This window comes from Coregonus lavaretus (assembly GCF_964263955.1).
Source record: "Coregonus lavaretus genome assembly, contig: HAP1_SCAFFOLD_7990, whole genome shotgun sequence".
NCBI lineage: Eukaryota > Metazoa > Chordata > Actinopteri > Salmoniformes > Salmonidae > Coregonus > Coregonus lavaretus.
The window spans coordinates 5,832-17,840 of NW_028162964.1; the positions used below are offsets into that span (position 1 = coordinate 5,832).

Consider the following 12,009-nt stretch of genomic DNA (forward strand, 5'->3'; position numbering starts at 1 on the left):
TCTGTGGATCTGTTGGGGCGGTATGCAAATTAGAGTGGGTCCAGGGTTTCTGGGACGATGGTGTTGACGTGTGTCATGACCAGCCTTTCAAAGCACTTCATAATTACAGATGCAAGCCAGCATAATGTGATTTGCAGGCCTAATGTGGCCTGTAAACCAGGAGCTTCAGACCACTGTGTTAGGGTATAACTAGGCCCTCAAAGTAAGGCATTATGATATACAGTATGTCATGTATTGTGATAAAAGAGGTTAATTTAAAGGCTAATAAAGCTGTTAGAACCTTTTCATAGCGGGTTATACGATGAACCGTTCAAAGATAAAAGGTTTCTCGGTAGAACCCTTCATAGAGGGTTATAGGAAGAACCTTCCCACTGGGCAAAAAGTGGTTGAATCAACATTGTTTCCACATCATTTCAACAAAACAATTATATGTGATGACATTGAATCAAATGGGAAAAACTGATTGGATTTGCAAAAAGTCATCAACGTAAGGGAATTTCATATTCTTTTCACCCAACTTCTAACCTAAATCCAATGTCATGGTGACATTTGTTCTTGATTTCACGTTGAATTCAAGTTAGTTGACAACTCAACCAAATGTAAATCAAAAATAGACGTTGAACTGATGTCTGTGCCCAGTGGGTTTAGACGATAAAAGGGTTCTTGGTAGAACCATTTATAGAGGGTTCTAGATATAACCAAAAAGTGTTCCCATATGGAGACAAGCCGAAGAACCCTATTTGGTTCTACTTAGCAACTTTTTTTTCTAAGAGTGTATAGGGGAGAGAGTGCTATTTGGAACGCAGCTATGGCAGCCACTACCTTCAGTGTTCTCCAGGTGCTGGTGCGCTTGTCCAAACCCAGAGGTCTGTAGTAGAAGGGCTGACACACATCTCCCAGGATGTCCCATAGTAACCGTGACACCTGGAGGGAGAGGCGAGAGGAAGTCACATATAACTGAGAACAGAACACCTAAATTAGACTAAATGCGCCTCAACTCCACACACAGCGAATGACCCCATACCTCCCCTTTCACACCTACTATTTTACCAATTTACCATGCCATTTCTCAATAAATACCTAGTCGTTTCTGTACCATAAAATAAAGTGCAACCCCTCCTCACCTCATACAAGCTGAGTTCTTTGGCAGAGGAGGGTCCTGATATGGGGCTCATAGGGCTCTGGGGCCTCTTGAGGGGCGTGGGCTCGTCCGGAGAGCAGGGGACAGTGGGCAGGGATCTGGCCAGGCTCTGCCTCTCTGTGAGGCGTCGCTGGAGAAGCGTGTAGGCCAGAGAGCTGTTGGACAGCGAGCGGTACAGGCCCTCCAGACGCTGGTAGTTCAGGTAGTCCAGGATGTTGAGGCCGTTCTCGTTGAAAAGACGTACAAACTGGGGCTTGTTGTTGATCAGGGCATCCGTCATGGAGTCCTCCAGGTCCTCGTACTGCGGGAGGATGTTTTTATAAACATATCTATCTATCTATCTATCTATCTATCTATCTATCTATCTGTCTGTCTGTCAAAAGTGAAATAATACCATCCTACCGAGTGAGAAAATAAAGCAACACTTCACAAATTGGAAGTAGTTGTGATTTCCAACTTCCCTTCACCAGCCTATCTTCTCTGTATTGTTCCAATTTCCAATTCGTGAAGCCGTTCCTTATTTTCCTCATGTTATCAGATACAGAGAAGTTGTGTCTGTCATTTTGAATAGAATAAATGCACTGTCAACTAAATAACATTAAAAAAGTAAATAAATGGCGTTAAACAGTGGCGTCAGAAGTGAGGAGCAGCTCACCCTCCATTGGATGTCTCCATTGAAGAGTTCACTGTTAGCGATGTCCACCCTGTTCCAGGCTACTGCAAGCTTCAGCTCCTCTGTGTACTCACTGGCATCGCTGGACACACGTTTACTGGCTGACAGAAAATTACATAGAATGAATGAATAGCTTGACCAGGATCATGTTCAACATATCTGTCAACAGATAGCAAACACACAACTCACGCACACCTACCTCTGACCAGAGCCTTCAGTAGCACTGTGTCAAAATCATCAGGACTGTCCTGCTCCCCGTGGAACACTGAGATCAGATCTCTGTTCTGATAGATACTCAGAGCCTGGGGAAAGAAAGAGCGAAAACAAAGGAGAGTGAAAGAGGAGAGAGCGAAACAGAGAGAGGGGAGAGACAGAGAGACAGGAGAGCGAGACAGAGAGGGGAGAGAGAGAGAGACAGAGAGAGGGGAGAGAGAGACAGACAGAGAGAGGGGAGAGAGAGACAGACAGAGAGAGGGGAGAGAGAGAGAGACAGACAGAGAGAGGGGAGAGAGAGAGAGACAGACAGAGAGAGGAGAGAGGGGAGAGAGACAGACAGAGAGAGGGGAGAGAGACAGACAGAGAGAGGGGAGAGAGACAAGACAGAGAGAGGGGAGAGAGACAAGACAGAGAGAGGGGAGAGAGACAAGACAGAGAGAGGGGAGAGAGACAAGACAGAGAGAGGGGAGAGAGACAGACAGAGAGAGGGGAGAGAGACAGACAGAGAGAGGGGAGAGAGAGACAGAGAGAGAGAGACAGAAAAACAAAGGAGAGAGGGAGAGAAAGAGAGAAATAAGCAGTATGATGAAGTTCTCACTCACTCACACACACACACCCCACCCCTTCCACACGCACCCTGTCCACAAGCTTCTCCCGGTCTGCCTCGGCAGGGAAGTGCCTCCTGACCCTCTCACGGGTCCTTTCGCGCAGCTCCACGCTGGGGCTCTTGCTCCCCTCACCCTCTGGCGGGGGAGAGGTGCAGCTCATGGGCACATCTGACAGGGCATCCAGCAGCTCACAGATAAGGTCTGCCGCTGGACCAGAACCATTCAACACCAGCCAGGGAGTAGCCTTCCTCAGAGAGAGATCCACCCTCTGGGGGGGAGGGAGGGAGGGAGAGAGTGTTTGGTGGGAGAAGGGAATGTTCTGGACATGGACAGTAAAGTTAAAAGTGATGATAGTGATGTTATAATCGCTTACCTTCAGCATGGCAGCTTCACCTGAGATGAGCATACACAGCACAGGGATCTCTATACTGCCACTACCTGGAAGATAACAGGTACAGGGAAGGATGGGAGAAATCCATCAAATTACGTTTTTAGTCATGAGTCATTGATCAGATGTCATCCATCATATTAATTTCAATGTGTGAATGTTTCATAAGAATGTCCACAAGCATTGTGGGTTTAGAACGGTTAGGTATACGTATTCCTTATTAAAAAATATATATGTAAAAAATTGGAACACTTCACGATAGTGCGTGTCATCCTTGCGCATGGAGACCATGCTAATCTTCTCTGTATCAATCCAATTTAAATATGTGCCCCGACGGATTGGTCACAAAAGAGAAGGAGATTTCCTTGCATTTATACATTGTAAAAAAAGCCAACTTAACCAAAAGCGTTATTATGTGAGTTGAGTGGACTTCAAATGGACAAGAATTTGAGCTAATAAAGATTGTTTACTCAACAAACTCTGTTCGAAGTGAGCTGCATTTGAAAAAGTTTGAGTAAAATTTCAAATTCATGTTTGCCTATACTGTATGTTGGTTCAGCTATATGCCCAAATGTTGGACAAACTCAAAATCCTATAGCAGCTGTTTGCCTTACAATTGTACGTTGAATCAACAAACTCGAAGTGAGACGAATTTGAACAAGCTTGTTGAGTAAAATTACAAATGTATGTTTGCTCAAAACCACGCCCATCATTATCATACAGTGTCTCCCAGCATGCTCTATCGCAGGTTGATTTTCAGATTTGTTTTATTTCAATACCTGTGTTTTTGCATGTACATTGATTGGTTAATTACACAAACATTTTTAAAAAAAAATCTAAACTAACCCAATCTGTTAGTAATTGGACTTTCTGCACCTGTTACCGAGATGGCTGTTCCAGTTTATATGATTTAGGTAGTCTCAATACATTTTCCTTGCCCTGGCTGTCATTCTCAATGCGGGTGATTCAAAGTACCAATTGTTGGATAGTCTCACTCTGGCCGGAATTGCACATCATGTGGCCTGTCTGGTCCAATGGTTAAAGCCCCGGACCCCGGCACACATGCACAGCCTAGGCTACCAGAGTCGGCATGGGTTCGAGTCCATTGTCATGGGGCATTCCGAGTATTTCATGTGAGCCGCAGTATTCGGCTCTGTTTATGTAAAAGAGCCACATCATTTGGCTCCAAATGGCTCTTCATTCAAAATGCTTGAAAATCTGAAAAAATGTACACATCTGAAATGTAAAGCCAAAAAAGTAGGCTACCATTATGTCAGATCATGATATGCATGTTCAAATAGCTACATTTTTACCTGGCCAAATTATTAGACCGCCTGAAGAAAAAATATATAATAATAATAATAATAATAATAATAATAATAATAATAATAATAATAATAATAATAATGCTCACTGCAAAAATGATGGACCAGAACGATGTGCTCCCCCACTATTTATTGTTTCTGCAGTGATGATTCACCATCTTCAGACAATGATTGTGTAACTTATTTGCAGATAATTGTTGTTTGAAGATCAAAAAGCTGTAGTAGCAGTACGCAAATCAGAGAGCCAATTGAACGTCTCTTTAACCAATGCGATTCAGTTCCCAACGTTCACAAAAAAGAGCTGTTCAAAAATAGCCTTTCGTTCGCGAACGACCCATCCCTAATCTCTCCTACCTTTCCTGTCTCCTCTTCACTGTCTGATCTCAATAAAAACATAATCCCCCCATACCCCCAAAAAGGAAGTACACATCACTTTGCAAGCCAGCATAATGTGACTTGCAGGCTTGATGTAGCATGTAAATCAGGAGTTTCAGACCACTGCGTTAGGGTGTAACTGGGCCTTCAAAGAAAGGCCTTATGATTACATGGGGAAATACGCTAATAAGGTAGAATAAATTCCAAGTTGAGTTAATATATAAATAAACTAGAAAATGTATGTTGGTTCAGTTATATGCCCAAATGTTGAGCAAACACAATCCTATTGCAGCTAGTTGCCTTACAATTGTATGATGAATCAACATCTGGGTTTTTTCCAGTGTAGTCATGATGTCAACAACAGAAACTCCCATTGGTTGCTCACCAGATGAGTTCAACTTTGGATGAACTGTCAAACATTGTTAGTCTTTCTTTCTGAAATATATAAATAATCCACGGAATATATTCAATACAAAAGCGTTACACGAGCATCACTGAGTTATATAGTCTATATCATATCGCAAAGGACATTGGGTGTGAAATGTAGGTGAAAACTCGTACTCGAACGTTATGAGAATTAAATCAAGTTTTATAATTGTAAATACGTGGGAATAGGATAGGGTCTTTAGATGGCAGATAATGACCACTCCACAGACAGCATAACTTTGGTTTACCGTAACCTCACACTAGCATGCTGAAATCTGTGCACAAGAAACATGATTGGTGATAAGAAAAGTCACACTGTCGATCTGAACTTGTACACCTTCAATGAGCGGCTTGAACATACTGCACTTCACCTGTACACCTGTAATGCATTTTATAAACTTTTAGGAGATGGGCGCTAGTCTTAACAGTATGTGTGTGTCTTTGCGTATGTGTGTACTGTGTCTCACCCCATATGCCGGTGCGCTGGTGGGAGATGTAGTCTTCCATCTTGGACCTGAAGGCCGTTTCCTCTCCCCGCCGGCCTACACTACCATCATCCACCAGCAGGAAGGCCTGGTAGTTATTATCCAGGCAGCACGAGTCACGGGACGTGTTCTGGACATAATATCTCGCTGGGAAACTACCCTGAGAGAGGGGGAGGAGGGGAGAGGAGAAACAGAGAGAGGGGGGTATAAAGAGAGGGGGGAGGGGGAGAGACGGAGAGAGCAAGGGTAGAGAAGGGGCTCAGTCAAGGTAGAGAAAAGAAAGGAGGGGAGAGAGAAAAAGCGAGAGAGAGAGAGAGAGAGAGAGAGAGGTCATTGTGATTACCATCCATTGTGTATTACAATGTCCTTGTTGTTACTAATTATATTTCCTGTGGTTTTGCTTTGCTGAGTGAGAGAGGGTGAGAAGCAAAGAGGGGAGAGATGAAGGAAAGTGAAGGACATTCTTTATTTGTATACAGTGTCCAGTAGTGTGTTCCTGTGCCTTCTTACGTGCGTGTCTGTGCATGTTTCATTCTGTATACGTTGAACATTGTGTGTGTGTGGTCATGACGTGTGTGTGCATTCGTGTGTGTAAGTGTGTTTGTGTCTCTGAGCTCGTGTGTGTGTGTGTGTGTACCTGTGCATTAACTAGCTGCTCTCTGTTATGCACCATCCCCCAGGGGGCCACGCCCACAGCAATGACTTTCTTCTGGGAGAGGGAGGACGCTGCGGCAGCATGATCTCTCACTGCCTCCCCAACACAACGACCCACCCCCTCCCTCAGCCCCCCCGTCACTATCCACGCCCCTGGGATAGAGAGAGGAAGTGACAAAGAGAAGAGGAGGGGGAAATATGGGGAGAGAAGGGGGAGGGGAAGAGAGGGAAGTGGGGGAGTGAGAGAGAAATGTTTATGACACAGTAAGTGCATACATTTTTTGAATAAGTATGAAATCCCTGTAGGAATTGAACCCACAACCTTGGAATAGCAAGCACCACATTCTTACCAACTAAGCAACAAAGGATCATAGACAAACAATATACAGATAAGGAACAGGAGCCTGTTGGTTATTAGTCAAGGGCACTGTGAAAATATGTGAGATGCATCCATCCTTTCCTTTAAAAGTTATTTTGTCCATTTAATGGCAGTGAAAGATGATGTCAAATCAATGATTATGTATTGGAATCAGGCCCAGAAAGGGTTCTCTTTCAAATACTCAATTTGAATGCTCACTTATGCACTTATATGAAACTACTGTTCTGTATATCCTGTTCCTTCTCTGGATCAGCTGTCATCTGACCTACTGGTTTATGGCTGAACTTGCTTATTTCCCTGCCTTGATTTAATGAACCTGGCCTAGGTGGTCATGTGAACAACTAACCAGTACAGTCAGCATGGCATTGTCCTCCAGAAACCAGTCTCTCCAGTTCCTACGCCAGTCTCCTTCTCAGCTAATTTATTACCTGGTTTACTTAAAAGGCACATCTCCAAAGGAGAACGCTGATGACATCAGGCCAACTCCTTGAATGGCTTACTCCATGAAGTTTGTACTTTTGTCTAAAAAACCCATTTTGCTCAAAACCTTTTTTTTTTTACCTTTAAGTACATTACTGTATTTATAAGTGGGATATTGTTTTTAAAAGTTCAAAAATAGCTGGAGTGCGTCTTTAAAAGTATACTATGGTGAGTTGAGAAGAAAATCAGAAATACTGTTAGAATGTTTTTCAATTGACTGCCATAGCCCCAATTAAAAAAGTAAACATTGGCTGTTAATTACTTTTTTTTTTACATGGTTGGGCTCGGGACAAGTTTCAGATATAAAAATGGGGTCGTGGGCCAAAAAAGTTTGGGAACCCCTGTACTATAGTATTTACTGTACTGTTTTTACAGACTGTAGTACGGTATACTATAGTATTTACTGTAGAGTTTTTGCGGACTGTAGTATGTGCTGTAGTGTTTTTGGGGATATTACTGTAGTATTTACTACAATGTTTTTGTTTTATTATCTTTGACGTAGAAGTAGGGGGCTTTCTCCTTATGGAAACCTACTGGACAAATACTACTCTGAACAAAAATATAAACGCAACATGCAACAATTTCAAAGATTTGACTGAGTTACAGTTCATATAAAGGAAAACAGTCAATTGAAATAAATTCATTAGTCCTTAATCTATGGATTTCACATGACTGGGAATACAGATATGCATGTCTAGGTCACAGATATCTTTTTTTTAATGTAGGGGCATGGATCAGAAAACCAGTCAGTATCTGGTGTGACCACCATTTGCCTCATGCAGCGTGACACATCTCCTTCGTATACAGTTGATCAGGCTGTTGATTGTGGCATGTGGAATGTTGTCCTACTCCTCTTCATTGGCTGTGAGAAGTTGCTGGATATTGGCGGGAACTGGAACACGCTGTCGTACACGTCGATCCAGAGCATCCCAAATGTGGAAGAACTGGGACATTTTCAGAACTTGCATGGCCATCGAGGGGCTACCAGGATGCTCGACATGGCTGGAGTGGGGAGTATGATGCCTATACGGGGTAAAGCGTAGAGCAGTATATGAGAGCGTCCAGCCCTAGAGGTGCATAACCTGATATCGCAAAGAACTACGGGCATTGTGCCTTTTCATGCGATGCGACGTGATCTACGGATGCTTGTCCGCATTTCTCCACTACTCGGGAATGGAGTTTCCAATATCCGTAAATGGGATTCCCTCTGGACAATAAGTCCACTCCTACATCGAGTACGCCAAGGACATGAGTCGCGCGTAAAGAAAGTTGATGAGTTTCGCTCCACAGAATAATTGGCTTTGCTAGGCTGTGGCGTCTCAAGGAACGAGTGCAGACCTGGCGATTGAATTTGAAGCGTGCCATTTGCTGAATGGGGCTGAATGGCACAAAAAAAAAACACTAAGGCTCATGGTGAAAGTGGCTGTAACTTGCAAAGGATCATGGTGAAAGTGGCCGTAACTAGCAATGGATCATGGTCGATGTAGTCGTTTTCATCCTGCCTGAGAGTCAACCCAACCCAGGACACCAGTGTGTGTCTGTTTGTGTGTGTGTGTCTCACCTGTTCTGTGTGCCGCCTTGACCAGCCCCTGTCTCAGCACCTCCCTGACCCAGGTCTTGACCTTCTCGCACCCCCCACCCCCCACAACAGAAACCACTAGGTTGGGGGAGGGCACCCCCCAGTGGGCCGTCATCAGGCTGTACACGATCTGAGGTGGGGTGTCAAATGACAGACGCAGGAACTGACCAATAGGAAGAGAAGAGGAGAAGAAGAGAAGAGGGTGGGGAAGGGACAATGAGTATCGCCACACAAAGTTATGACGATCAAGAGGCTTCATAAAGTGCTGCTTGCTAGTTGCTTGTTTTGCCTATATGATGTAGCTAATCGAAAGTGAAGAGATGTCGGTACAGGTGAGAACATTCCGTCTGACTGAGCCAATGTTGTGAGGCCTGGCAGCACTGCTAAAACACTGACTCCTTTGCCATGGTTCCATAGAATGCCAGACAGACGTTCTGCTGTGACAGCCTCATATCTCACCACTGCTAAATCTCTCTGTATTTATGAACAACACTTCACTAGCAATGTACACTCAACCAGACCCGATGTAGATGAGCAAAATATTGAAATGAACTACACTACCGGTCAAAAGTTTTAGAACACCTACTATCTTCTGTATACCCCCTACCTTGTCACAACACAACTGATTGGCTCAAACACATTAAGAAGGAAATAAATTCCACAAATTAACTTTTAAGAAGGCACACCTGTTAATTGAAATGCATTCCAGGTGACTACCTCATGAAGCTGGTTGAGAGAATGCCAAGAGTGTGCAAAGCTGTCATCAAGGCAAAGGGTGGCTATTTGAAGAATCTCAAATATAAATTAGATTTTTATTTGTTTAACACTTTTTTTTGGTTACTACATGATTCCATATGTGTTATTTCATAGTTTTGATGTCTTCACTATTATTCTACAATGTAGAAAATAGTAAAAAATAAAGAAAAACCCTTGAATGAGTAAGTGTTCTAAAACTTTTGACCGGTAGTGTACATTCACATTTTTGTCATTTAGTGTTAATGAGTGGCTGTGTGACGTATTCACTTCATAACATATAGCATTGTATAACATCATGAGATTAGCATGAACTCAATCTCTCACTAGGGTCATGTGGTAACATAGCGGAGTCAATTGATGGTTATGAGTAGACGGGCACTAAGCCAGCTACCTAATTCACGAATCAGCCAGCCACCATACAGACAGATGTGTGTGTGTGTGTCCCAGTGTTATTTATACCTTAGTAATACCCTGGGCTGATTGATTGAGTGCTAGACACAGCTGAATAAACACACACCGTCCTCTATGAGGTCATCAACAAGGGCCAGAGGCCAAACCCAAGACACCAATGTTTGTGTTATCTTGCCCTTGCATGAGTGTGTGTATGCGCGCGTGTTTGTAAGTGTATGCACGCACGTGTGTGCATATGTTGGTATGTGCATGCGCTTACGTGTGTGTGTGTGTGTGTGTGTTACTCACATGGCTGTGTCTCCTGCCAGCCCCTGCGAATTCCAGCTCTCCGAAGGCGTCGGTGGGGTACTCTGAGGAGTGCTGGGAGCTGTCCCACTGGCTGACGATGGCGGCTCCGAAATAGTCTCCTGTAGCGTTGGAGCCGTGTGTCTCCCGCATGCCCCCGCACTGACACAACAAACCATTGCTGACAGGGAGAGAGAAAGACACACACACACACACACACGTATACACACACAAACAACATTTGCTTTGCATGGACCAGACACATTTTGCATTGTCACTGTAATGTAACTGTATTGTGTCAGATATTGGGACAACGCATCGACCCAGAGAGAGGCTGTACCTTAAAGAGTCCTCTACGAATGTGGTGCATACTCTCTTCCTGATGATGTTGGGGATCCAGCTCTGGGAGAGAAAGAGTTGATTAAGAGCAACTAACAGGGACTTTATCTCGGCTACAGATGTTGAATTTTATGTGAAACTGGATGTATAGTAGCAATTAGCAAATAGCCAAGTCATCATACACATTGTACGAAAGCATGTGTGAGTGTGTGCGTGTGTGGACTGCATGGACATGATATTGTGCAAGGGCTGCTAGGGATTTAGGGGCCGTCTGAGGGCTTTAACCCCATAAGGTTGATGTCCGCGCCCCCAAGGAAATCTAATTAGAATAATACAAAAAATCCCCATAACAATCTGTCAGTTTAAACTATGTCGCACTTCCGCATATGCGGTGAAAAGTGACAGAGCTAGAGCGGCGTTTGTCAGACCATGAGACATCCTGAAACTCGGTCTTCTCACAAAATCATTTGTAGTGATCCCTCTATTGAAAGGTGAGACTCTCACAAAAAAATAAATGTCGGTTGTTTTGCTCTAGGACACCCACAGGCCTCATCTGAAGGTCCCCCGGAACCAGTTGAAAAAAAAGAATGGAAGTACTGTATATATGAAGACTGTTTAGTGCCAAAATAAGGGGTTAAATATATGTAAAATACAGTGGGGGAAAAAAGTATTTAGGCAGCCACCAATTGTGCAAGTTCTCCCACTTAAAAAGATGAGAGAGGCCTGTAATTTTCATCATAGGTACACGTCAACTATGACAGACAAATTGAGAATTTTTTTCCAGAAAATCACATTGTAGGATTTTTAATGAATCTATTTGCAAATTATGGTGGAAAATAAGTATTTGGTCAATAACAAAAGTTTCAAAGTATTTGATACTTACAAAGCATGTAGAGGTCTGTAATTTTTTATCATAGGTACACTTCAACTGTGAGAGACGGAATCTAAAACAAAAATCCAGAAAATCACATTATATGATTTTTAAGTAATTAATTTGCATTTTATTGCATGACATAAGTATTTGATCACCTACCAACCAGTAAGAATTCCGCCTCTCACAGACCTGTTAGTTTTTCTTTAAGAAGCCCTCCTGTTCTCCACTCATTACCTGTATTAACTGCACCTGTTTGAACTCGTTACCTGTATAAAAGACACCTGTCCACACACTCAATCAAACAGACTCCAACCTCTCCACAATGGCCAAGACCAGAGAGCTGTGTAAGGACATCAGGGATAAAATTGTAGACCTGCACAAGGCTGGGATGGGCTACAGGACAATAGGCAAGCAGCTTGGTGAGAAGGCAACAACTGTTGGCGCAATTATTAGAAAATGGAAGAAGTTCAAGATGACGGTCAATCACCCTCGGTCTGGGGCTCCATGCAAGATCTCACCTCGTGGGGCATCAATGATCTTGAGGAAGGTGAGGGATCAGCCCAGAACTACACGGAAGGACCTGGTCAATGACCTGAAGAGAGCTGGGACCACAGT

At 43.5% G+C, this 12,009-nt stretch overlaps 1 protein-coding gene across 1 annotated transcript; it reads right to left on the bottom strand.

Annotated features, from left to right (window-relative positions):
- Positions 1-822: 822 nt before the first annotated feature.
- On the bottom strand, positions 823-10,583 carry LOC311118642 (transient receptor potential cation channel subfamily M member 4-like; the record flags this gene model as incomplete). The annotated part of the gene is made up of 11 exons (XM_084193433.1): positions 823-924; positions 1,125-1,442; positions 1,797-1,915; positions 2,014-2,116; positions 2,667-2,906; positions 3,012-3,076; positions 5,620-5,797; positions 6,275-6,444; positions 8,712-8,892; positions 10,185-10,362; positions 10,522-10,583. Coding segments are annotated over 11 exons (1,716 nt in total), but the record flags the coding sequence as incomplete, so codon positions are not given.
- Positions 10,584-12,009: the final 1,426 nt, after the last annotated feature.